Source organism: Rhinoraja longicauda, chromosome 8 (assembly GCF_053455715.1).
Source record: "Rhinoraja longicauda isolate Sanriku21f chromosome 8, sRhiLon1.1, whole genome shotgun sequence".
Classification (NCBI taxonomy): Eukaryota; Metazoa; Chordata; class Chondrichthyes; order Rajiformes; family Arhynchobatidae; genus Rhinoraja; species Rhinoraja longicauda.
In genome coordinates, this window is record NC_135960.1 from 73612888 (window position 1) to 73640215 (window position 27328).

A 27328-nucleotide genomic window follows, 5' to 3' on the forward strand; every position below is an offset into this window, starting at 1 on the left:
TCCTTTCTTAAAAAGTGGGATAACATTTGCTATCCTCCAATCCACAGGAACTGATCCTGAATCTATAGAACATTGAAAAATGATCTCCAATGCTTCCACTATTTCTAGAGCCACCTCCTTAAGTACCCTGGGATGCAGACCATCAGGCCCTGGGGATTTATCAGCCTTCAGTCCCATCAGTCTACCCAAAACCATTTCCTGCCTAATGTGGATTTCCTTCAGTTCCTCCATCACCCTAGGTTCTCCGGCCCCTAGAACATTTGGGAGATTGTGTGTATCTTCCTCAGTGAAGACAGATCCAAAGTAACGGTTTAACTCGTCTGCCATTTCTTTGTTCCCCATAATAAATTCCCCTGCTTCTGTCTTCAAGGGACCCACATTTGCCTTGACTATTTTTTTCCACTTCACGTACCTAAAAAAACTTTTGCTATCCTCCTTTATATTATTGGCTAGTTTACCCTCGTACCTCATCTTTTCTCCCCGTATTGCATTTTTAGTTAACTTTTGTTGCTCTTTAAAAGAGTCCCAATCCTCTGTCTTCCCACTCTTCTTTGCTATGTTATACTTCCTCTCCTTAATTTTTATGCTGTCCCTGACTTCCCTTGTCAGCCACAGGTGTCTCTTACTCCCCTTAGAGTCTTTCCACCTCTTTGGAATAAATTGATCCTGCAACCTCTGCATTATTCCCAGGAATACCTGCCATTGCTGTTCTACCGTCTTCCCTGCTAGGGCCTCCTTCCAGTCAATTTTGGCCAGCTCCCGCCTCATGCCTCTGTAATCCCCTTTGCTATACTGTAATACAGACACTTCCGATTTTCCCTTCTGCCTTTCCATTTGCAGAGTAAAACTTATCATGTTGTGATCACTGCCTCCTAATGGCTCTTTTACCTCTAGTCCCCTTATCAGATCAGGATCATTACACAACACTAAATCCAGAATTGCCTTCTCCCTGGTAGGCTCCAGTACAAGCTGTTCTAAGAATCCATCTCGAAGGCACTCTACAAACTCTCTTTCCTGGGGTCCATTTCCAACCTAATTTTCCCAGTCTACCTGCATGTTGAAATCTCCCATAACCACCGTAGCATTACATTTTTGACACGCCAATTTTATCTCCTGATTCAACTTGCACCCTATGTCGAGGCTACTGTTTGGGGGCCTATAGATAACTCCCATTAGGGTCTTTTTACCCTTACAATTTCTCATTTCTATCCATACTGATTCAACATCTCCTGATTCTATGTCACCCCTTGCAAGGGAATGAATATCATTCCTTACCATCAGAGCAACCCCACCCCCTCTGCCCACCTGTCTGTCTTTTCTATACGTTGTGTACCGCTGAATATTCAGTTCCCAGCCCTGGTCCTCTTGTAGCCATGTCTCAGTGATCCCTACAACATCATACTTGCCCATGACTAACTGAGCCTCAAGCTCATCCACTTTATTTTTTATACTACGCGCATTTAAGTACAACACTTTGTTGTTAGTCTTTTAGGTTGGAGATAGCAGTCTTTCAAACTGTTTGCATTTCTCAATAAAGTATCTATGAAAGACTTGCTTAATGTTATATGGTATTGGCAGGCACTTGTGGAGCTGCTGACTCACAGTGCCAGGGACCCGGGCTCGATCCTGATCTTGGGTCCTGTCTTATGTGGAGTTTGCATTTTGGGGTTTCATGTGACCGCATGGGATTCCTCCGGGTGCTCCAGTTTCCTCCCACATCCTAAAGACGTGTGGGTTTGTTATTTAATTGGCCTCCGTAAAATTGCCCCTAATGAGTAGTGTGTAAATGTGAAAGTGGAATAACGAAGATCAACTGTGAACGGATGATCACGCATTGGTTGGCATAGACTCAGTGGGCTGAAGGGCCTTTTTCCATGTTCTATCGCTAAATAAATAAATCAGTTTGGTTCAATTGCCAAATTATGTTGATGAAATAGTTTTCTGTTGAATATTTGTGACAAGTGCATTACATCATATCACAAATGCACTTTAAAAAAAAAGTGCTGTAATATAACATTGTGTTATATTCAAATAAGTGTAATGTGTTTAATATTTGATGTCTGAGACCACAGCGTTGTTGGCATTAAAACTCATATCATAATCTAGTGCAGTGACCAATAAGCTATTAACTGTCATAAGATTGGGATTCCGGATGTAGGTAAATGCATTTCCATTTGGTAAGTGCAAATAATGGGCACCATCATTGTTTAATATTCATATTTGTATATATTTCAATCCTGTGTCTTCCTTGGGAAAATGCTGATTTGTAAAAGGAATCTTAAGAAGGAAATTTAGAAAAGCGAAAAAAAGATATGAGGCTGCTTTGGCAAGTAATGTAAAAGTAAACCCCAAGGGGTTCTACAGATATGTCAATAGCAAAAGGATAGTGAGGGATAAAATTGGTCCATTAGAGAGTCAGAGTGGTCAGCTATGTGCTGAGCCGGAAGAAATGGGGGAGATATTAAACAATTTCTTTTCTTCGGTATTTACCGAGGAGAAGGATATTGAATTATGTGAGGTAAGCGAAACAAGTAGAGTAGTGATGGAAATTAGGAGGATTAAAGAAGAGGAGGTACGACACTTTTGAAAAATATAAAAGTGGATAAGTCTCCAGGTCCTGATAGGATATTCCCTAGGACATTGAGGGAAGTTAGTGCAGAAATAGCAGGGGCTATGACGGAAATATTTCAAACGTCATTAGAAACGGGGATGGTGCCGGAAGATTGGCGCATTGCGCATGTTGTGCCCTTGTTTAAAAAAGGTTCTAAAAGTAAACCTAGCAATTATAGACCTATTAGTTTGACGTCTGTGGTGGGAAAATTAATGGAAAAGATACTTAGGGACAATATATATAATTATTTGGATAATCAAGGCCTGATTAGAAACAGTCAACATGGATTTGTGCCTGGAAGGTCATGTTTGACTAATCTTCTAAAGTAACCAGCACACAATTGGACCCAGATCCAAAATTAATTATACTCGGAATATTAGAATTAAATCAAACATTTAGAACAACACAAAGAAACTTTATTGATTATAGTTTAATAACAGGAAAAAAATTAATTCTAAAATTTTGGAAAGGCACTACGGCCCCCACAATCAAAATGTGGATTATAGAAATGACGGAGACCTTAAACGTGGAAAGAATCAGATTTTCCCTGTTGGACAAACAGGAATTATTCATTGGAACATGGTCTCCTTTTATTGATTACTTAAAGGGTCAGAATAGTTCAGCACAGGAACCTGACTAGCACTCGGACTAAAGAATGGATGAAATGCTATACTTTGAAATGTACGAATATATCTCGAATGAAGTTTTTGTTATTTTAATAAATTTTTCCATTCTTCTTTAACTAACTTTTTCCTTATCTTAAAATTTGTTTTTGTTTTTATTTTTCTTCTCTCTTTTTTCTTTCTTTACTTCATCTATTTCTTTAGTTCTATCTAGTTTAAAAAAAAAAAAAAAAGGGGCAAAAGGTATTGGAGACAATATAATAATAATTGACAATATTATCAATTTAAAAATGTATGACTGTAAAGATGTAAACAGGTTATGTACCTATCTCCAATAAAAATGTATCTATCAAAAAAAAAAAAAAAAGAAACAGTCAACATGGATTTGTGCCTGGAAGGTCATGTTTGACTAATCTTCTTGAATTTTTTGAAGAGGTTACCAGGGAAATTGATAAGGGCAAGGCTGTGGATGTTGTCTATATGGACTTCAGTAAGGCATTTGACAAGGTTTCACATGGAAGGTTGATTAAGAAGGTTAAATCGTTGGGTATTAATAGTGAGGTTGCAAGATGGATTCAACAATGGCTGAATGGGAGATACCAGAGGGTAACGGTTGACAATTGTATGTCAGGTTGGAGGCCAGTGTCTAGTGGAGTACCCCAAGGATCTGTGTTGGGTCCACTGTTGTTTGTCATTTACATTAATGATCTGGATGATGGTGTGGCAAATTGGATTAGTAAATATGCAGATGATACTAAGATAGGTGGAGTAGTTGATAGTGAGGTAGATTTTCAAAGTCTACAGAGAGACTTGGGCCTTTTGGAAGGGTGGGCTGAAAGATGGCAGATGGAGTTTAATGCTGATAAGTGTGAGGTGCTGCATTTTGGTAGGACAAATCAAAATAGGACGTACAGGGTAAATGGTAGGGAATTGAGGAATGCAGTGGAACAGAGGGATCTGGGAATAACTGTGCATTGTTCCCTGAAGGTGGAATCTCATGTGGATAGGGTGGTGAAGAAGGCGTTTGGTATGCTTGCCTTTATAAATCAGAGCATCGAGTATAGAAGTTGGGATGTAATGTTAAAATTGTACAGGGCATTGGTGAGGCCGAATCTGGAGTATGGTGTGCAGTTCTGGTCGCCAAATTATAGGAAGGATGTCGACAAAATGGAGAGGGTACAGAGGAGATTTACTAGAATGTTGCCTGGGTTTCAGCACTTAGGCTACAGAGAGAGGTTGAACAGGTTGGGTCTTTATTCTTTGGAGCGTAGGAGGTTGAGGGGGGACTTGATAGAGGTTTTTAAAATTTTGAGAGGGACGGACAGAGTTGACGTCGGTAGGCTTTTCCCTTTGAGAGTGGGGAAGATTCCAACAAGGGGACATAGCTTCAGAATTGAGGGACAAAGGTTTAGGGGTAACATGAGGGGGAACTTCTCTACTCAGAGGGTGGTGGCTGTATGGAATGGGCTTCCGGTGGAAGTGGTGGAGGCTGGCTCGATTTTATTATTTAAGAGTAAATTGGATAGGTATATGGATAGGAGGGGATTAGAGGGTTATGGTCTGAGTGCAGGTAGATGAGACTAGGTCAGGGAGAATGGTCGGCGTGGACTGGTAGGGCCGGACAGGCCTGTTTCCATGCTGTAGTTGTTATATGTTATATGTTATATGAAGGTAGACTGCTTTTGATTGGTATTGTATAATGTGGGTGAATAGGTGTCACAGGAACAAATGTGTGGAGTGATCTCAGTGGCCAGCAGCACGCTGGCCAAAGAAAGCAAACCCACCCAGCAGTTCCAATGACAGGCATGCCATAGAAAAGTGATCGGTCAATCTTGTCTTGAGAGCTTGTTAAAGAAGTACTATTGGAGACACAAGAATCTGCAGATGTTGGAATCTTGAGCAAAAGGCAAAGTGCTGGAGGAACCCGGAGAGTCAGGCAGCCTCAGATGACATTTCAGGTTCTTCAACCCTTCTTTAGAAAGGTTTTGTAAATTTATATTCTCAGCAACAATTTTCATGAAGCAATCACCACAGGAGCAAAACATCCAAGCTGCAATCAGGTGTGTTATATCTGAGAAGTTCATGTTGCATTTCCCTAGTGGAAGGGAAAGCCTGTATGGTTGGTGAAGACTACCCTGGACATGGCACAATATTCTTCGCATTTACACCGACGATAGACACAAGATGCTGGAGTAACTCAGCGGGACAGGCAGCATCTATGGATAGAAGGAATGGGTGACGTTTCAGGTCGAGACCCAGTCTGAAGAAGCGTCTCAACTCAAAACAACTGACGGACTGGTGCAACACGAACAATCTGGTCCTTAATGTCGACAAAACAAAGGAGATCATCGTTGACTTCAGGAGAAACTGGTGCAGTCACACACCACTCCACATCAGTGACACTGCTGTGGAGTTACAGTAGCACTAAGATCACAGACAGTCTGACCTGGTCCCTAAACACTGCATCTCTAGACAAGAGAGCCCAGCAGCATTTGGACTTTCTGTGCCGGATGAGAAGAGCACACCTCCCCCATCCCATCCTCACCACTTTCTACAGAGGCACCACACAGAGCATACTGACCAGCTGCATCTCTGTCTGGTCTGGGGACTGCAAAGCCTCAGACTGGAAGTCCGTGCGGAGAGTGGTGAAGACGGCTGAGAAAATCATCGGGACTTCACTTCCTTCCATCCAGGACATTGCACACAAACGCTGCTTGACCAAGGCCAACAACATCATCAAAGACCCCACCCATCTCCATCACGGGCTGCTCACCCTGCTGCCCTCTGGTCAAAGGTACTGCAGCACACGGAGCAGAACAGCCAGGTTCTGCAATAGCTTCTTCCCCACAAGCCATCAGACTCTTGAAGTCCCAATAATCCGCCACCATTAACTCAGTTATTTCTCTTTTTCTATGTGCGAGTTACTTGTTTATTTTATTTTATCTATTTTATTATTCTGTGTTACATTGTGAGCCAGTTGCAACGGAATTTCATTCAAATGTGCACTTGTCTGGTGTATAGTTTTGAATGACAATAAAATTTGATAATAATACTAATATCCAGAGATGCTGCCTGCCCCGCTGAGTTACTCCAGCATTTTGTGTCTTACTTCGGTATAAATCAGCATCTGCAGTTTCTTTCTACACATTCTTATGATTAAAGTTCCAGATTAAAGTCTCCAATTTCAATTGTATAATAAAACTTGACAGTGCAAGTAGTAGCTTAATTTACCAAACGATGCTTGCATTTGTCAGCTTTTGTTTATGCTTTTTAACAGCATAGTTATTATCAAAGAGACGGCTTGTGATTTGGCAGTAGATTAATACTGTCTGTGAGGTTACCGGGTATACCCATTTGTTAATGGCAGAAATCCTGGTAATGAAAGCACTATTGAACTAAAGATTTTGTTCTTTTTAGGAAGTTACAGCCAGCAGTCGTCATTATGTTGACCGGCTCTTTGATCCTGACCCACAGAAAGTGTTGCAAGGTGTTATGTAAGTATTGCCCGATGGTACATCTAACCCCTATTTTCTGGGTCCTTGTGTATAATTCTGAGGTTATGACCACTAGTCCTAGATTCTCCCACTAGTGGAAACATCCTCTCCACATCCACTCTATCCAAACCTTTCACTATTTTGTATATTTCAATGAGGTCCCCCCTCATTCTTCTAAACTCCAGTGAATATATGCCCAGTGCCGACAAACGTCCATCATAGGTTAACCTACTAATTCCTGACTAATTCTCAATCTTTTAAGGCAAAAACTGGTTCCAAATTACCGTAAAGAAAGGCTTTCTGTAACCTAATGTTACCTCAAAATGGTTTAATGTCAACTCAAAATCATTTTGCTCTTGACCTCGGGTGCTGTTTGTGTGGAGTTTGCTCTTCTCCCTATGACTGTGGGCTCCCTCCGGGTGCTCTGGTTTCCTTTAAAATCTCAAAGACGTGCGGTTTTGCAGGTTAATTAGCCTCTGCAATTTGCCCCAGGTGTGTAGGAAATGGATGAGAAATTGCGATAAGGTGGAAGTAGTGTGAACGGTGATCGGACTGGACTTGGTGGGCCGAAAGGCCTGTTTTCATGCTGTATCTTTAAACTCTAAATGACAAAAAAAATTGAGGTATAAGGCTGATGCTTCAGTTGTGTGCCTGGTATTTTGAAAAATGTTTGAAATAGATCCAATTAAAGCTAAGTACCCAAGAACACATTTATATTTCAAATCATGTGTTATAAAACCAGTTTGCTTTGAGTAACCACTTTGCATATTGTTTAATATTTTGTTTGTGCAGTGATATGAAGAATGCTGTAATTGGAAATAACAAACAAAAAGCTAATCTGATTGTCCTGGGAGCAGTGCCAAGGTATTGTAATGTTCCTAATATTATTTCTACTTTGCTACAATAAAGCTTGAAAAATGGCATAAACCAAATAGCCCAGTGAGCTTGTTCTGTTATTCAATATGATTATCACTAATCTGTGTCCTGATACTTTTGTTTAGGGTCGCCAACGGTTCCGTATTAGCCGCGACATCCCGTTTTTTGGGCTAAATTGGTTTGTCCCGTACGGGACCGCCCTTGTCCCGTATTAGGCCGGGGGGGAGGGGGGGCGCTGTAGGCCCGGACACTGTAGGCTAACGGAGTGTGTTTGGGAAGCGGGGCCGAGTGTGTTTGCAAAAACACAAAACATAATACACTGTATCCAAAAAATCGCTGGCAACACTGTCCACTGTAGAGTTAGACAATAGACAATAGACAATAGGTGCAGGAGTAGGCCATTCAGCCCTTCGAGCCAGCACCGCCATTCAATGCGATCATGGCTGATCACTCTCAATCAGTACCCCGTTCCTGCCTTCTCCCCATACCCCCTCACTCCGCTATCCTTAAGAGCTCTATCCAGCTCTCTCTTGAAAGCATCCAACGAACTGGCCTCCACTGCCTTCTGAGGCAGAGAATTCCACACCTTCACCACTCTCTGACTAAAAAAGTTCTTCCTCATCTCCGTTCTAAATGGCCTACCCCTTATTCTTAAACTGTGACCCCTTGTTCTGGACTCCCCCAACATTGGGAACATGTTTCCTGCCTCTAATATCATATCATCATATCATATATATACAGCGCGGAAACAGGCCTTTTCGGCCCACCAAGTCCGCGCCGCCCAGCGATCCCCGCACATTAACACTATCCTACACCCACTAGGAACAATTTTTTACATTTACCCAGTCAATTAACCTACATACCTGTACGTCTTTGGAATGTGTCCAATCCCCTAATTATCTTATATGTTTCAATAAGATCCCCCCTCATCCTTCTAAATTCCAGTGTATACAAGCCTAATTGCTCCAGCCTTTCAACATACGACAGTCCCGCCATTCCGGGAATTAACCTAGTGAACCTACGCTGCACGCCCTCAATAGCAAGAATATCCTTCCTCAAATTTGGAGACCAAAACTGCACACAGTACTCCAGGTGCGGTCTCACCAGGGCCCGGTACAACTGTAGAAGGACTTCTTTGCTCCTATACTCAACTCCTCTTGTTATGAAGGCCAACATTCCATTGGCTTTCTTCACTGCCTGCTGTACCTGCATGCTTCCTTTCAGTGACTGATGCACTAGGACACCCAGATCTCGTTGAACATCCCCTCTTCCTAACTTGTAGTGGTTGTTTCCACTGGTGATGGCGTGGCTGGCTGGGAGTTGCGGCTCGCTGCTGTTGCCCGGCATCACAAGAGAGTATCGTACCGCATATCGCTACCCTGGGAAAAGATCAAAATTCCAAGTACGGTTTCCACTGAATGTGTATTGCTTTTGCATCATCGTAAAGTCAAAATATCGTAAGTCGAAGCATTGTAAGTCGAGGAGCATCTGTATCTCAAGCTCTGAGCAGCTGTATGGCTCAACCACGACCAACCTCCCCAACACCAGTGTTCTCCACATCAGGCCATGGGTAATTCATTGCTGTGAAAAACCAGTAGAGAACAGGGATTTGCATCAAATAACTGACATGCCTGATTGCAGCTGTGTGGAGGGCAGGTGCCTGGCACGGCATCGCTCTTTGTATTTAACACTAAAAAGTCTCCTTTAAATGCTGATTCTTTAAGCACCCTTGTCCTCGTGAATGCATGACGAGCACTAAAAGAGGTACCAGCAAATGCTCCTCTTGACTGCAACACTTTGTTCAAATGCTGATCTATGAATTGATCTTTTTTGCAGATTGCTTTACTTACTACAGCAAGAGGCTTCAACTGTTGAACTTAAAACTGAATGTGCAGTAGTACTGGGGAGTCTTGCAATGGGGACAGAAAATAATGTCAAGTCCCTGTTGGACTGTCACATAATTCCGGCATTATTACAAGGTACAGTTACTTTAGAATTGCATGTTATGCTTGAATGCGCTTCATAAGAGCTTGCCATAAGGCTCCCCAATAATCTGAATAGTGAGGCATCAAGATTAGAGGAATCTCAAAAGGTAGATACAAATTGCTGGAGTTACTCAGCGGGACAGGCAGCATCTCTGGTTGGAAGGTAGGGCTGGAGTTTTGGGTTGCAGGTTGGGACCCTCGACCCGAAATGTCACCCATTCCTTTCAATCCAGAGATGCTGCCTGTCCCGCTGAGTAACTCCAGCAGTTTGTGTCTATCTTCAGTGTAAACCAGCATCTCCAGTTCCTTCCTACACAGAGGAATGTTCAACATGATCTTTAGTCTGCAGTGCTATTTTTCGCATCATTACTTCAGCATGCTTGGCTGAATTAGTGATGCAGGTAGGAAAGGTTACTTGATTTTGATTATTGTCCAATGACTTGCTTGGGAGTAAGTTACAAGATGTGGTGAAAGTATTTTTCTCCCAAGTCAAGCAGACTGATCATACTAAAGTGAATATCATATTGAGTGATCATTAAATAGTTATTGAGATGTATATAAATATACATTGACTGAATTGTGGAAAATATTGAATATCAAATATTTTTCTGACTGCTGAAGCAGTTATTTTATCTTTAAGGGACTTTGAATAAATAGTTTATGATATATTACCGATTTGTGATGTAATTCGAAATTCCTTTTCCTTTCTAAATAGGTCTCCTCCTTCCAGATCTTAAATTTATCGAGGCTTGTCTTCGATGCCTCCGTACAATATTGACAAGCCCTGTGACGCCAGTAGAGGTACTTTATACAGTAAGTACAGTATCTCAGACACTGGAATTAAAAGCAAAATGTTGGAAATACTCGGCAGCTCATGCAACATTTGTGGATAGAGAAAAACTGAGTTTATACTTCAAATCTGTGACTCTTGCTCAGAACTAGACTTGCCGAGTGTTTCCAGCACTAACTTTTTATTTCGATTTCCAGCATCTGCAGTTTTTAAATTTTCAGTCTCAGATATCATTAAATCATTTATTTCTGTCTTTTGGAGTCTTGGTTTAAAAAAAAAATCTGCTAGTGAGAATATTGGAGCATTAAGATATGAAGTGACTGAAGTTTTATTTTTCCTTTTCGTGTTTCGTGTTTGGTTGGATTCTGCAGGATAGTGTCACAGGAAGTAAGACTCTGGGGGGGGGGGTTCCCTTTGGTTGCTCTCTGGTAACTTGTCAAAAGCAACATTGTTGATGGCATTGTGGCAAAATCCTTGCTTTCTCTTTAACTACAAATGCCTGCTCTAAGATGGAAGGCAGGTGAAATCACTGACCAAATAATAGCTTGGATAAGTTCCCAGCGCAAGAATATTGTTTTTGGAGAAAATGAGTGGATGCAAATCACAAGTTCAATGTATAATTAAGTTTATCCTGGAGGAGGATGATGATGGGTTGCAGAGATTGGTTACACACTAAAAGGATTCTCGTGAACTGTTGGAGTAATGGGAAGAATGGTGAAAGAATGGTTTTAATCAGTAAATCATAGGTTACCGAAACCTGAGAGTGAATCAGACGACGCGGAGAATTCTTCAAGAAGTTTAAACCTTTATTTGCAAACAACGGCTGGAACAATGGCAATCTGTTCGATGGCGTTGAGCGTGGCAGTGGCCTTCAACGTTGAGCTGCAGTAGCACTAAACCTTGACAGTTGGCGGCATTTGACGGTGCCGCATGGCGTTTTGCGGCCTGCAGATGTGGCCTCAAATCATGGCGCCCCTTTGCCATGCAAGCCCACGAGTTGCTCTGTACAACACCGGTCAACACTTCCAAGGCCACCTGGGTCAAGACGAGATGGCGAGACCAGTGGAAGTCAGCGGAACCATCTAGGCTACACCGCTACATCGGTGAACCCATTGACATCCCTGGCCAGGACCTGCCCCGAAAGCAGTGGATAACCCTCAACCGCTTGAGGACAGGCGTTGGACGCTATGGAGTGGCGATGAAGAGGTGGGGTCTCGTGGGCAGTGCCTTCTGTGAGTGTGGGGACCCAACACAGACAGTGGAGCACATAGTCACCAGTTGCCCCAAATACCGCCCACCGAATGGTGAACGAGGTCTGATTGACCTGAACGATGACACGTTGGCCTGGCTTGCCTCAACGGAGCTGCAGGTCTAAAAGACATACGACAGAAGAAGAAAAGAAGAAGGCTGGAACAATCAAAGAGCAAACTGCCTGACTGTTCCCCAAGGACAATGAGTAGCGTCCTTTTATAGCATGCTTTCATTTCGAGTGCCTTTCCTACCCAATCAGGTTCAAGTATTTCCTTTACAACCAATCACTTGCAAGTGCATTTTAGTGACCTATCACTTGCAGCTGTGCTCCCCCTTAACAACCAATTACTTGCCTTCTCTTATGTCACCACCCTTATTTCTTACTCATCCAGCCGTGATATGTTACAAAGTTGCAAAGATTATATGAATTTCAAAACCAGTTACAAAAATTAAAAAAGGTACAAAACAAATTGCAAAGAATACAAAAGTTGCAGAACAAAAATGTGATGTACAATAAGTAAATTAAGTAAATAACTTCAGAGTACAAAGTTCAACACAAAAGTGTGGTGCTTAATAAATGACGTAAGTAACCGACTTGTTACTTATGTGCTCATTCACAAAATGCTGGAGTAACTCAGCGGGTCAGGCAGCATCTCAGGAGAGAAGGAATGGGTGACATTTCGGGTCGAGACCCTTCTTCAGACCCTTCTTCTGTCTGAAGAAGGGTCTCGACCCGAAACGTCACCCATTCCTTCTCTCCTGAGATGCTGCCTGACCTGATGAATTACTCCAGCATTTTGTGAATAAATACCTTCGATTTGTACCAGCATCTGCAGTTATTTTCTTACACTTATGTTACTTATGTGTTGCCGTTTGCACTTCCATAGTGACAGCTAGTGTTGGGAATGTTGCACCTATGGGGAGGAACAGATAAGACAAAGATAAATTTTAACCCTTATTTTTATGTTGTTTCCAGGATTCAACGGTGGTTCCTCATCTTATGTCCTTACTTAGTAGGTCACGATATATACAGGAGTACATCTGCCAGATTTTTTCCCATTGTTGCAAGGTAGGACACATTCAAAATATTAAAATCAGTTTGTAAAGACATGTAAACACTGTACATGTATGTTAATACATGTTAATTCTGAGCCTTTAAGTGTAGTATCAAGGGAAGTGTGTTGGAATCAATGTACTAAGCAACTCATGATGAAACATTACAATATTTGGCATGTAGTTATGAAAGCACATCCCATGTCCTTTAATGCTATCATACAGATATTAGTGATGCTCTGATTGTTTTTCAATTCCTTTGAACTCGTAAAAGAGTAAATGTAAGAATTAGTCATGTAATGAATTTGCATGAAATTACTTCTCTGAATTTAAATTTATTCTAGAATGTTGGAATGAAAATCTTGGTTTACTGTCTGTTGACAGCACTGAATACATTTAATTTAACCAGTTTCAACTGATCGCATGTTAACAGCACAAGCCTCTCTAACTCAACAAAAGAGATCCTTCTGCAGTTGTACAGGGCCCTAGTGAGACCACACCTGGAGTATTGTGTGCAGTTTTGGTCTCCAAATTTGAGGAAGGCCATTCTTACTATTGAGGGAGTGCAGCGTAGGTTCACAAGGTTAATTCCTGGAATGGTGGGACTGTCGTACGTTGAAAGACTGGAGCGACTGGGCTTGTATACTCTAGAATTTAGAAGGATGAGAGGGAATCTTGTTGAAACATACGAATATTAAGGGATTGGACACGCTAGAGGCAGGAAACATGTTGCCGATGTTGGGGGAGTCCCGAACCAGGGGCCACAGTTTAAGAATAAGGGGTAGGCCATTTAGAACGGAGATGAGGAAAAACTTTTTCACTCAGAGAGTTGTGAAGCTGTGGAACTCTCCACTTCAGAAGGCAGTGGTGGCCAATTCCCTGGATGCTTTCAAGAGAGAGTTGGATAGAACTCTTAATGATAGTGGAGTCAAGGGATTGGGGGAGAAGGCAGGAACGGGGTACTGATTGTGGATGATCAGTCATGATCACGGTGAATGGCAGTGCTGGCTCGAAGGGCCGGATGGCCTCCTCCTGCACCTATTGTCTATTATCTAGTGTCTATTGTCTAAAATAGAATCCTCCCAACTCGAGGTTTTAGGATGAGTTGAAATTGCTGGAGTAAAATTGCCAATATGGAAGTCTGTCTTTAGATTAGGGGTGTGATGAGGCAGTCAACATGTATCCTTTTAGTCTTTGAGATTGTCTAGCTATTCTATTTAAGTTTCTGTTGAGGCTGTACTCGCTGGATCACTGGTTGTCTTGTATTTACCTGATTCAGTTCCACAAGGCTGAATCTGCTGGCTGGGAGCAAATGGGACCTGATTGCTGAGACCTTGTCAGGTGCCATGGTCATGGAGGTTAGGCTGCCACTGTTGAGAACATCTTTAACATATGACAAAGCCAAGACCGTGTCAAATAATTGATTTTTCCCCCCGTATTTCCCTGATATTTATAGTGCCCTCCATAACGTTTGGGACAAAGACCCATCATTTATTTATTTGCCTATGTGCTCCAGAATTTGAGATTTGTAATAGAAAAAAAATCACATGTGGTTAAAGTGCACATTGTTAGATTTTAATAAAGGCCATTTTTATACATTTTGGTTTCACCATGTAGAAATTACAGCAGTGTTTATACATAGTTCCCCCATTTCAGGGCACCTTAATGTTTGGGACACATGGCGTTTGTAATTGCTCAGGTGTGTAATAATTGCCTTCTTAATGCAGGTATAAGAGAGCTCTCAGCACCTAGTCTTTCTTCCAGTCTTTCCATCACCTTTGAAACTTTTATTGCTGTTTATCAACATGAGAACCAAAGTTGTGCCAATGAAAGTCAAAGAAGCCATTATGAGACAGAGAAACAAGAATAAAACTGTTTGAGACATCAGCCAAACCTTAGGCTTACCAAAATCAACTGTTTGGAACATCTATAAGAAGAAAGAGAGCACTGGAGAGCTTACTAATCGCAAAGGGACCGGAAGGTCAAGGAAGACCTCCACAGCTGATGACAGAAGAGTTCTCTATATAATAAAGAAAAATCCCCAAACACCTGACTGACAGATCACAAACACTCTTCAGGAGACCGGTGTGGATTTGTCAATGACCACTGTCAGCAGAAGACATCATGAACAGAAATACAGAGGCTACACTGCAAGATGCAAACCACTGGTTAGCCGCAAAAATAGGATGGCCGGGTTACAGTTTGCCAAGAAGTACTTTAAAGAGCAAACACAGTTCTGGAAAAAGGTCTTGTGGACAGATGAGACCGAGATTAACTTATATCAGAGTGATGGCAAGAGCAAAGTGTGGAGGAGAGAAGGAACTGCCCAAGATCCAAAGCATACCAGCTCATCTGTGAAACACGGTGGTGGGGGTGTTATGGCCTGGGCATGTATGGCTGCTGAAGGTACTGGCTCACTTATCTTCATTGATGATACAACTACTGATGGAAGTAGCATAATGAATTCTGAAGTGTATAGACACATCCTATCTGCTCAAGTTCAAACAAACGCCTCAAAACTCATTGGCCAGCGATTCATTCTACTGCAAGACAATGATCCCAAACATACTGCTAAAGCAACAAAGGAGTTTTTCAAAGCTAAAAAATGGGCAATTCTTGAGTGGCCAAGTCAATCACCTGATCTGAACCCAATTGAGCATGCCTTTTATATGCTGAGGAGAAAACTGAAGGGGACTAGCCCCCAAAACAAGCATAAGCTAAAGATGGCTGCAGTACAGGCCTGGCAGAGCATCACCAGAGAAGACACCCAGCAACTGGTGATGTCCATGAATCGCAGACTGCAAGCAGTCATTGCATGCAAAGGATATGCAACAAAATACTAAACATGACTACTTTCATTTACATGACATTGCTGTGTCCCAAACATTATGGTGCCATGAAATGGGGGGACGATGTATAAACACTGCTGTAATTTCTACATGGTGAAACCAAAATGTATAAAAATGGCCTTTATTAAAATCTGACAATGTGCACTTTAACTACCTGTGATTTTTTTCCATTACAAATCTCAAATTGTGGAGTACAGAGGCAAATAAATAAATGATGGGTCTTTGTCCCAAACGTTATAGAGAGCACTGTAGAAGCATTAAAATACTAAAAAATGAAATAAGCAATGAAAGTTAATTTTGGAAAAGCTTAAAATTAAAAAATAAAAACACTCACTTTAAATGAATTTCGGCAAGCACATGGAAAATAATGTAATTGGCACAAAAGCACAAGTTAGGGGCGACGCAGCGGTGCAGCTGGAGAGTTGCTGCTTTACAGGGACCCGGGTTCGATCCTGACCACAGATGCTATTTGTACGGAGTTCGTATGTTCTCCCTTGGACTGTGTGGGTTTTCTCTGGGTGCTCTGTTTTCCAAAGACGACAGGTTTGTAGGTTAATTGGCATCTGTAAAATTGTTTCACTTGGCATCATGTTCAGAACAAACGTGGGCTGAAGGGCCTGTTCTTATGCAGTGCTGTTCTATGTTCTATGTTCTTCAACCCTTGATGAGATGCGAAATGCCATTCAATAGATGAAAAATCACAAACCATCTTAGTTTAGTGGTGTAAGAAGGAACTACACATGCTGGTTTAAATCGAGGGTAGACACAAAAAGCTGGAGTAACTCAGTGGGTCAGGCAGCATCTCTGGAGAGAAGGAATGGGTGACGTATCGGGTCGAGACCCTTCTTCAGACTGGTTAGGGATAAGGGAAACGAGAGATAGAGATGGTGATGTGGAGAGATAAAGAACAATGAATGAAAGATATGCAAAAAAGTAACGATGATAAAGGAAACAGGCTTAACTATGTATAAAACAGCTGTAATTTCTTCATGGTGAAACCAAAATGTATAAAAATACCCTTTATAAAATCTGACAATGTGCACTTTAACCACACGTGATTTTTTTCTATTATAAATCTCAAATTGTGGAGTACAGAGGCAAATAAATAAATGATGGGTCTTTGTCCCAAACATTATGGAGGGCACTGTATAAGTGTAGGGATCCTTTATTAACTATTTTAGTTTAATCTGAAAACTTCCTAATCATTGTACATTCTCATCCAAATTATTAATGTAGATGACAAAGAGCAATGGGCCTAGCACCGATCCCTGAGGTATACCAATAGTCACAGGCCTCCAGTCCGAGAAACATCCTTCCACCACCACCCTGGGAGATTTATCTACCTTCATACATTGAGGATGTCTAGCACCTCCTTGACTGTAATACAGACTGTCCTCAAGACATCTTCATTTACAAGTTCCTAAGTGTTCATATATCTCTGGTACAGAGGAAACCTATTCATTGAGGACTTTGCCGATCTGGGTTCCACACTTAGATGACCACACTTTGGTTTCTGAGGGGCTGCATTCTCTTTCCAGTTAACCCTTTTCACTTAATATTCTCTGAACATCTCTTTGAATTCTCCATTATCTTATGTACCAGAGCTGTCTCATGCCCCCTCTTTATCCTTATTTTTCTGCGTATTATTCTGATTTCGCTCATTAAGCCATTTGAAGTAATAGCTGACAACCACATAATAGCCACAGCTTTATTGGCATCATTTCACTCTACTGCCTGCATGTCAGGGTATATTAATATCCATGAATTACGTGCAAATCTATCTGATTCGTGTTAATTTGAAATATTAGCTTTAATAATCCTTATCGTTTTCTTTGATTTTTGCAGAATAATTTTTTTGCAAATCAGTCAGCTGTTGTTGTGGTTGAAGTTTTCTTTTAGATGTCAATATTATTTGAGGTAAAATGTTATGTGGCTGTCAAATTAATTTTAATCTGTAGATGATCTAATCCCACTACTTGTATATTATTTTCGCAATGTAATTATTTCATTTATTTCCATCTGGGCTACTTTGTTTTTATTCAGTAGTAATGGCGAGTTGGGACAATTTCTCCACGATTACAAATACAAATTCTGCCCATTAACAGCTACTTGTTTCCTTACAGACACCAGAGCATCAGGCTGTGTTGTTCAACCATGGCGCGGTGCAGAACATTGCTCATCTACTGACTTCACCTTCATACAAAGTAAGTGTCTGAAAAATCAGTACAGGTTATTTTAGTTAATTGTCACCTATACTGAGGTACAGTGAAAATCTTTTGTTGCCTGCTAACCAGTCAGCAGAAAGACAATAAATGATTACAATCAAGCCATTTACAGTGTACGGATACATGTAGCAGCAGAGATTTAAAAGTGTGGGGTGATTGTAATGTGGGATTGCAGGTCCACTTCTGTGACTATCGCACACAAATAGACACCTGGGTTAGGAGCCATCTTGCTAGAGAGAGGAGAGAGGAAAGAGGAAAGAGTGGTTCTGCTAATAGGGCAAGAGTTATGTTCCTGAGAAACCTCGTGTTATAGAAAATCGTGCTATAAATACAATTTGTGCCAATGGGGGAAAAGGGGGTTAGGAGTGAGAGAGTTTCAGATTCGTTTAACAAAATTATTTCTCCCCCAGGATTTTTAGAAGTACAGGTTTTTAAAAATAGCCATAAGTTTACTTTTGTTCCTGCAATCGAAAAGCTTGTTTAATAATCATTGCACTAGTGTCAATACAAGCATTTCTTGTCAATTCCAGTGACTGATCCTGCAGCAAAACTGGTAGACTGTGTTCTTAGGAGAAAATAGTGGCTGATTATTGGTGGAGGTCACGTGGAAACGCCGTGCACTGCCTTTTGTTCCCAAACAGATTCTTTCTGCTTTCAGTTTTCAAAATTAAGTCGTGTAGGAAGGACCTGCAGATGCTGGTTTAAACTGAAGATAGACACAAAATGCTGGAGTAACTCAGCGGGTCAGGCAGCATCAGTCTGAAGAAGGGTGTCGACCCGAAACGTCACCCATTCCTTCTCTCCAGAGATGCTGCCTGTCCCGCTTAGTTAGTCCAGCATTTTGTGCCTAGCTTCAAAATTAAGTTTCTCTAATGCCCGATTAAAATGGCATTATTTGACCTGCGAAATACGCGGAGATTAATCACTTGTTATATCCAACGTGTTGTGAAAACAACCATTAAAGCGGAACTACCTCCAGAGGAATTCATTTCAAAAGATATTTTCAAATGTTGCTTGTAAATTATAGGAACCCTAAAGTAAGAATTTATGTTCTATATCTTGGTTGTGCCATTGATGACAATGTTCCCCAAAGAAAAGAGCCGTTATGTTTGTCTAGTCAGTCTTTATTTATTTGATTTATTTCATGCCTCATGACGATCTATAAAGATGCCTATTGATACCTTTTTCTTTGGTGTCCATATTTACGGTTCAGAGTCCGGCACCAAAAGGTCTGTTTTTGAGTGATTCATAATCTTTCTGATTCCATCGAACGAGTTAAGTTCCTTGACATCCAAGACATTATTGCGCGGATAGCTCTCATTGTAGCTTTTAAAAAATTAGCATCAGCGGATCTTTGGTTGTCAACTACTTACCAGCAGTAATCTATTTCTCACTCTTCAATTGATCTTTGAAAGTGAGTGCCTCCATCCTGTTCTCTTGATTTTTAGTTGGACATTGATATAGAGATTTTGAGGAGAGATGTTGCAATCTTCAGCGCAGATATCGACTTACATCTATTACAAACCCACTGACTCCCACAGCTATCTCAACTGCACTTCTTCCCACCCTGCTTCCTGCAAAGGCTCTATCCCCATCTCCCAATTCCTTCGTCTACGCCGCATCTGCGCCCAAGATGAGGTGTTCCATACCAGGACATTCGAGATGTCCTCATTCTGTAGGGAACGGGGATTCCCCTCTCCCATCATAGAGGAGGCCCACACTCGTGTCTCCTTGGTTCCCCGCAGCTCCGCCCTTGCTCCCCCTCACCCTAGTCGCACAGAGACAGAGTCCCCTTGGTCCTTGCCTTTCACCCCATCAGCCGTGGCATACAACATGAAATTTCCGCCATCTCCAACGGGATTGCACCTCTCGTCATATCTTCCCATTTCCATCCCTTTCCGCCTCCCTCAACCCTGTCAAGGGACCTCGACAGTCCTTTCAGATTAGGCAGAGGTTCACCTGCACCTCCTCCAACCTCATCTGCTGTATCCGTTGTTCAAGATGTGGACTCTTTCCATCGGCGAGACCAAACGTGGACTGTGCATTCGTTTCGCTGGACACCTTCGCTCAGTCTGCCAGAACCTCACCTGATCTCCCGGTTGCAGGACACTTTAATTCTCTTTCCCATTCCCACACAGACCTTTCTGTCCTAGGGCTCCTCCATTGTCAGAGTGAGGCTAAACGCGAATTGGAGGAACGGCATCTTATATTTTGCTTGGGTAGCTTACAGCCCAGTATGAATATTGATTTCTCTAACTTCAAGTAAGCCCAGCATTCCCATTCTCTCTATCCCTCCCCCACCCAAGTTGTACCAGGTTCTAATTTTTACCCAAAAATCAGCTAACAATGGCCTATTTCCTTTATCATCGTTACTTTTTTGCATACCTTTCATTCATTGTTCTTTATCTCTCTACGTCATTGTCTGTACCTCTCATTTCCCTTTCCCCTGACTAGTCTGAAGAAGGGTCTTGACCCGAAACGTCACCCATTCCTTCTCTCCAGAGAGGCTGCCTGACCCGCTGAGTTACTCCAGCTTTTTGTGTCTATCTTCGGTTTAAACCGGCATCTGCAGTTCCTTCCTACACAAAAGAAATACGTAGTTTTTGAAGGATTTAAACAACAGGCTAAAGAATTTTTAATTTTAGTCATGGGAACCAGAATTGTTGTAGGAACCAGATCCTATGTCAAACGTATGGAAAATGAGCTTTGGAGTAATTGAATTCAATCTTTTGGCTGTGAATTGATTGAGGTGTGAATAGTGTGGCATGCTGGAGATGTGGTCCTGGTTTCTGACCATACCAGGGGTTTCCACTTGGTTTGGAAATGAACAACATTGAGTTTGCAGAGTCATGTCTTTGAAACTGGATGTTTCGAAGCAACAATAGCCCTAGGATTGGGGGGGGGGGGGGGGAGAACTGGATGTAATCAAAATGATTATTGGAACTGGTATGGCAAAGGAGACGCGCAAAGATAAGGAACTGTAGGGCGGCACGGTAGCGCAGCGGTAGAGTTGGTGCTTTACAGCGAATGCAGCGCCGGAGACTCAGGTTCGATCCTGACTACGGGTGCTGCACTGTAAGGAGTTTGTACGTTCTCCCCGTGACCTGCGTGGGTTTTCTCCGAGATCTTCGGTTTCCTCCCACACTCCAAAGACGTACAGGTATGTAGGTTAATTGGCTGGGTAAATGTAAAAATTGTCCCTAGTGGGTGTAGGATAGTGTTAATGTACGGGGATCACTGGGCGGCACGGACTTGGAGGGCCGAAAAGGCCTGTTTCCGGCTGTAGATATATGATATGATATGATATGTATAAATCCTTGAAGGCATTGTGATTAGTTTAACTGTCAGATTCAGTCAATGTTATACGCATACACTTTAACCCTATAATTGTGGGTAGAAATAGGATGGAAATCATCAGTTGCTTTTAATCTCTGTACACGGTTACGTTCATACCACAAATCCCAATTTCCATCTGGCCGCACTCAAAGATGGTCTCTCAGGCATAGGCTTCTCAAAGTTTAAATAAAGTGAGAATATAGGGTCAAGACATTTTAGTTTCTAACCAAGATTCTAGAAATAACTCTTTCATCCTCTCTGATTTAAGCATTTTTCTTTATTTAATTGGGTGACAAGTTTGATTTTCTTAAATTTGAGACAATGATGTGAACTTCAGATCATTCTCTAAATAGGGTTTAAATATAGACATAATGTTTTGAGTTCTTTGTTTCTCAATAGGTTCAGATGCAGGCGTTAAAATGCTTTTCCGTCCTGGCTTACGAAAATCCTCAAGTTTCTCTGACTCTTGTAAATGGTACGGTTTAATTTCCTTTGTTGTTTTGTCTTTGTCTTGTATCACTTCCTGAGAATTGTGATGTTGCTTTTCAAATCGCCAGCAACAAGAGTTGTATTTATCCTGAATTTGGTAGCTTAAGAAATGTTACAAAGGGGCATTCATATAGTTGGAAGCGCAGATCTTATCTGCTCATTGGAGAGTTTAGGTCCTGGGGCATATAAATATTCACAAGTTATAGGAGTAGAATTCGGCTCATCGAGTCTACTCCGCCATTCAATCATGGCTGATCTCTGCCTCCTATCTTTTATCCTGCCTTCTCCCCATAACCCTTGACACCCGTTTTAATCAAGCCTATTGGATCCAAGATTTTCAGGGCTAAAGTTAGTATAGCACTCGTACATATGCAGAGCAGGTAGAAATATGGAAATGTCTTTTGCAAATGGCAATTGATAGGTCAAGTGTTAATTTTAGCAATTGAAACATTAATTATGTGCAGACATCCTTATATGGCTATGTTTACTGAAGCCATGCTTGCTTTGGTGATGCAATGCGCCCTCTGGTGTTTAGGACAAGTTATTGCATTGGTCCATGATACTCTTCCATTTTTGTTTAACTTCAGAGCCGTCAGTGGTTATCATGCCACCGTGTATCTCATGGGGAGTGTCCTGGTGTAGTTCACTATCTTCATAATATGGCTATTTTGATATATAACATGCCATTTTCTGCTTTTGTCAATTTGGCTTTTGTAAAAAGCTCTCTTGTGTAAAAACTATTGCAAAGACTATCAAAGTATCATTTTTTTCAAATGTTTGTTTACAACATGCTTAATATGATTTGTATTCTGTTTTAGTGCTGGTAGATGGTGAATTGTTGCCCCAAGTGTTTGTGAAGATGATGCAGAGGGATAAACCTATTGAAATGCAGCTGACATCCGCAAAATGGTATCCAATTCACTATTCTCCCTTCGTGACATTTGGTCACATACATATTTTGCTAAATCCTTTGGATTAACTGCTCCTACAGCTTTGGATTTTGGTGTTCAGAATGTTATTGTGGTTAGAACTAATTATTGGAAGGTATTCGTTTAGTATTAAACATATCATCTCAGCTTGCGTGCTTCATCTAATTTAAAACAAATGTTCTTTGTATTGTACATTCAGAAGAGGTTATTTCTGTGATTAATCCAATTTTATCATTTTGCAGTTTGACTTACATGTGCAGGGCTGGAGCGATACGGACAGATGATAACAGTATAGTTTTAAAGGTTGGTTGAAATTTCAATAATATGATTGATTGAAGAGTTGCAAATTGTGAAGCCAGAGGAAGGAATGTTGGGGGAGGGGAGAAATAGGTGGGAGTCCATGGCGTTGGGGGGGGAGGGGAGAGAGAAAGGGAGGGGGTGTGGGTGTTGTAAGAGGTTACCTAAAATTGGAGAATTTAATGTTCATACCGTCAGGTTCGAAGATACTTGAGGCATCGTTAAACCAGTTTGCGTCTGGCAATTGAGGAGGCCCGGCATAGAAAAGTCATTTCGGGAATGGGAAGAGGAGTTCAAAAATGTTATCGACCGTGAGATCCAGTAGGCCTTTGCAGATTTTCTAACAGTTTGATTATCTAAGGCCACGATAGAAAAGTTGAATATGACCATGAAGTTCCATGTCCAATTCTTGTCCAATTTTTGGGATTAAGGTATCTCTGGGATACTTGTACAAGAAAAACAATCTCCTGAAGAACAAAAGAATCCCAGTGATCACATTGCATTATTTATCTCTTTCCCCTTTGTTTCCCATCTCAGAAATTTTGTTAGAGAAGCTTGCCTCAGGATATACCTTGGATGTGGATATATGCACTCTTCCAGTCCAAATTGATGTTTTTCTATGTTTTTTGCCCCAAGTCAACACTTCCTTGTTTCTCTAAACATCAATACCCTAGTGAACAAATAGGCCTGTTCTGCCACTTCTCACTTGGGTCTGAAACTAGTTCTACACTGCTCTATTTGTATTTCATTTCAATAATTCAACTTTCCGTGTTTTGTTGTACAATGAACTCTTGATGCAGCAGTTTGAATACCTTTAGCAACGTTGATATTGGCCCAAAAGACCTGCACTCTCACAGGCACAACGAAAAGATTGGAAGTCAAGAATGATATTGATAGAGGACCAACCAAATTCCTGGTCAGGTAAAGGAGATGATGATAGGCTAGTGAGCACATGGCGCCCGGTTTGAAACGCAAAGTAATTGCAATAACGAGCTTAGAGTTGTACAGTGTGGAAACAGGCCCCTTTGGCCCAACTTGCCCAATCGGCCAACAATGTCCCAGCTACACTAGTCCCACTTGCCTGCGCTTGGTCCTTATCCCTCCAAACCTGTCCTATCCATGCACTGCCTAACTGTCTCTTAAACGATGGGAGAGTCCCAGCCTCAACTACCGCCTCTGGCAGCTTGTTCCATACAACCACCACACTTCGTGTGAAAAAGTTACCCCTCAGATTCCTATCAAATCTTTTCCCTTTCACTTTGAACCTATATCCCCTGGTCTTCGATTCCCCTACTCTGGGCAAGAGACTGTGCATCTACCCCATCTATTCCTCTCATGATTTTGTGCACCTCTATAAGATCCGTCCCCCCCTCATTCTCCTGCGCTCCATGGAATAGAGACCCAGCCTACTTAACCTCTCCCTATAGCTCACATCCTCTAATCCTGGCAACATCCTCGTATATCTTTACTGAACCCTTTCAAGCTTGATAGGCAGGGAGTTCTTGGGCTGGTGAAGATAATAGAGCAAGAGTTATGGCCTTGAAATACTTTAACACAAGGAGCAGAATTTTTGATAAGTTGTATTAAGTGATACACTCTTGTAAAAGATCGGGCTGATCGAAGCATGGGATAGATTATGACCACTGAGCTTTTTGTGAGCTAAAAGATTAAGAGGTGGTAAAGCATTGAAGTTGTTGGCAAACACTTTCAGATGGCAGATATTGTATTTGTAAGCATTCATTTCCATTCAGTACCAATGACGTTAGGACAGAATCCCCCTCGTTCTCACCTTCCACCCCACCAGCCAGCGTATCCAACAAATCATCCGCCAACATTTCCGTCGCCTACAACGAGACCCCACCACTGGCCACATCTTCCCATCCCCTCCCCTTTTTGCGTTCCGCAGAGACCGCTCCCTCCGTAACTCCCTGGTCCACTCGTCCCTTCCTACCCAAACTACCCCATCCCCGGGCACTTTCTCCTGCAACCGCAGGAGATGCAACACCTGTCCCTTTACCTCCCTCCTCAACTCCATCCAAGGACCCAAACAGTCTTTCCAGGTGAGACAGGGGTTCACCTGCACCTCCTCCAACCTCATCTATTGCTTCCGCTGCTCTAGATGTCAACTTCTTTACATCGGCGAAACCAAACGCAGGCTCTGCGATCGTTTCGTTCAACACCTTCGCTCAGTCCGCCTTAACCAACCTGATCTCCTGGTGGCTGAGCACTTCAACTCCCCCTCCCACTCCCAGTCTTGGGCCTCCTCCAGTGCCATAGTGAGGCCCACCGCAAATTGGAGGAACATCACCTCATATTTCGCTTGGGCAGCTTGCAGCCCAGCGGTATGAACGTTGACTTCTCCAACTTTAGATAGTTCCTCTGTCCCTCTCTTCCCCTCCCCCAGTTCTCCCTCTATCTTCCTCTCTCCACCTATATCCTTCCTTTGTCCCGCCCCCCTGACATCAGTCTGAATAAGGGTCTCGACCCGAAACGTCACCCATTCCTTCTCTCCTGAGATGCTGCCTGACCTGCTGAGTTACTCCAGCATTTTGTGAATAAATACCTTCGATTTGTACCAGCATCTGCAGTTATTTTCTTACACTACCATGTTTTCTTAATCTTTTTTCCCCAACTTGGATCCATGTGCGTCTGTCTTTTGAACAAATGCAGGGATAGAGTTATTTGTTTGTCTTGAGTTCAACAATTGATCATCTCTTTATTCCATAATATTCCACATACCTTCAAGACTAATTTATCCTACAACCGAGGACTGTCCTTTGATAGATATCTTCCCTCTATCTGCACCGCCTGCTGACATTCTTCTATCATAGTTTCTGCGGTGTACATGAAAGTAAATTTGACTGTATGGAATTACATCCTCTTAGTCTTTACTGGGAGTGTTGCATTGCAGGGAAGGTTGCCATAATTCCTTGTCCAAATTTTCATAATGTCCTGCATATAAAAATGAAGTTAACACGTTAACAGAATTACGCCCACGTCGTCTGGTCCATTTTTACTGTATTTCTCTAATCTACACTTGCTTCCATTCCTTCTGTTTGCATCACAAAAAGATTGGCAATATTCTATCTAGTGATCTGCATTTTAAATCTTGAATTATTAGTAAATTAGAATTATTTTTAAAGTAACTCATATAGGCAGAATACACTCCGCATATTTTAAAATTATGTTTTGTGTGTATTTGGCAACATGGAGTTCTATTTGATGGATGATAGGCTATTCCCCAAACCTTTTATTGGATATTTATACAGAAGTATGAATCTAGATTTAGAAACATAGAAACATAGAAAATAGGTGCAGGAGGAGGCCATTTGGCCCTTCGAGCCATCACCGCCATTCATTGTGATCATGGCTGATCATCCACAATCAATAACCTGTGCCTGCCTTCTCCCCATATCCCTTGATGCCGCTAACCCCTTGAGCTCTATCTAACTCTCTTTTAAATTCATCCAGTGAATCGGCCTCCACTCCCTTCTGTTGCAGAGAATTCCACAAATTCACAACTCTCTAGGTGAAAGTTTCTTCTCACCTCATTAGTTAATATGACAGTAAATGGAACAATTAAATAGCTGGGGGAGAGAGTAACTGATAAAATTAATCCATCATTATGCAAACAATCATTTCCCAAGCTTAGTTTAGTTGAACACATAGTAGCGCTAATTATACTGTATCTTAGCTTTGCCTCTTGAAAGATATTATCAATCTATTGCTGCATTGGGAGCTGCAAACTTTCAAGTTAAATGTAAATTAATGCAAATGCTATTAGACACTGCTTGTTTTACTTGGTATAAGTTAGCCCAGATGTTGGCAGGTGAAATAGTATGATTTTGGTATAAGTTAGCCCAGATGTTGACAGGTGAAATAGTATGATTTTCTGCTCAGTGATATTTAGACATAAAAAAGAAATTAGGAGAGCAAAAAAAAGCAAAAAAAAGGGGCCATGAGATAGCACTAGCGGGCAAAATAAAAGAAAATCCCAAAGTGTTCTATAAGTATATCAAGGGTAAGAGTGGGGCCCATCAGGGACCATAGTGGAAAGCTGTGTGTGGAGCCAGAGGATGTAGGAGATGTTTTAAATGATTTTTTTGCATCTGTTTTTACGAGGGAGGAGGGCGATGCGGACTTAGAAATGGAGCAGGAGAGTTGTGATGTTCTTGAGCATATTGCTATTGACAGGGAGGCGGTGCTGGAGGCTCTGGCAGGCTTAAAAGTGGATAAGTCTCCGGGCCCTGACGAGATGTATCCCAGGATGCTGAGAGAGGCAAGGGAGGAGATTGCGGGGGCTCTGGCACAAATTTTCAGAGCCTCTCTTGCAACAGGGGATGTACCGGAGGACTGGAGGATAGCTAATGTGGTGCCATTATTTAAAAAGGGCAGTAGGGATAAACCTGGGAACTACAGGCCGGTGAGTCTGACATCGGTGGTGGGGAAGCTGCTAGAAAAGATTCTGAGGGACAGAATCAGTCTTCACTTGAAGGATCGAGGGTTAATTAAGGATAGTC

At 41.9% G+C, this 27328-nt stretch overlaps 1 protein-coding gene across 1 annotated transcript in view; it reads left to right on the forward strand.

Annotated features, from left to right (window-relative positions):
- armc8 (armadillo repeat containing 8) overlaps nt 1–27328 on the forward strand; it is a 137263-nt gene that overhangs the window by 32548 nt on the left and 77387 nt on the right. The window contains exons 2-10 of the mRNA XM_078404289.1: nt 6652–6728; nt 7521–7592; nt 9441–9583; nt 10305–10402; nt 12607–12699; nt 17656–17736; nt 21493–21568; nt 22401–22491; nt 22754–22814. Coding sequence (XP_078260415.1) covers nt 6652–6728; nt 7521–7592; nt 9441–9583; nt 10305–10402; nt 12607–12699; nt 17656–17736; nt 21493–21568; nt 22401–22491; nt 22754–22814 — 792 coding nt within the window. The remainder of the gene's footprint in view (nt 1–6651; nt 6729–7520; nt 7593–9440; nt 9584–10304; nt 10403–12606; nt 12700–17655; nt 17737–21492; nt 21569–22400; nt 22492–22753; nt 22815–27328) is intronic.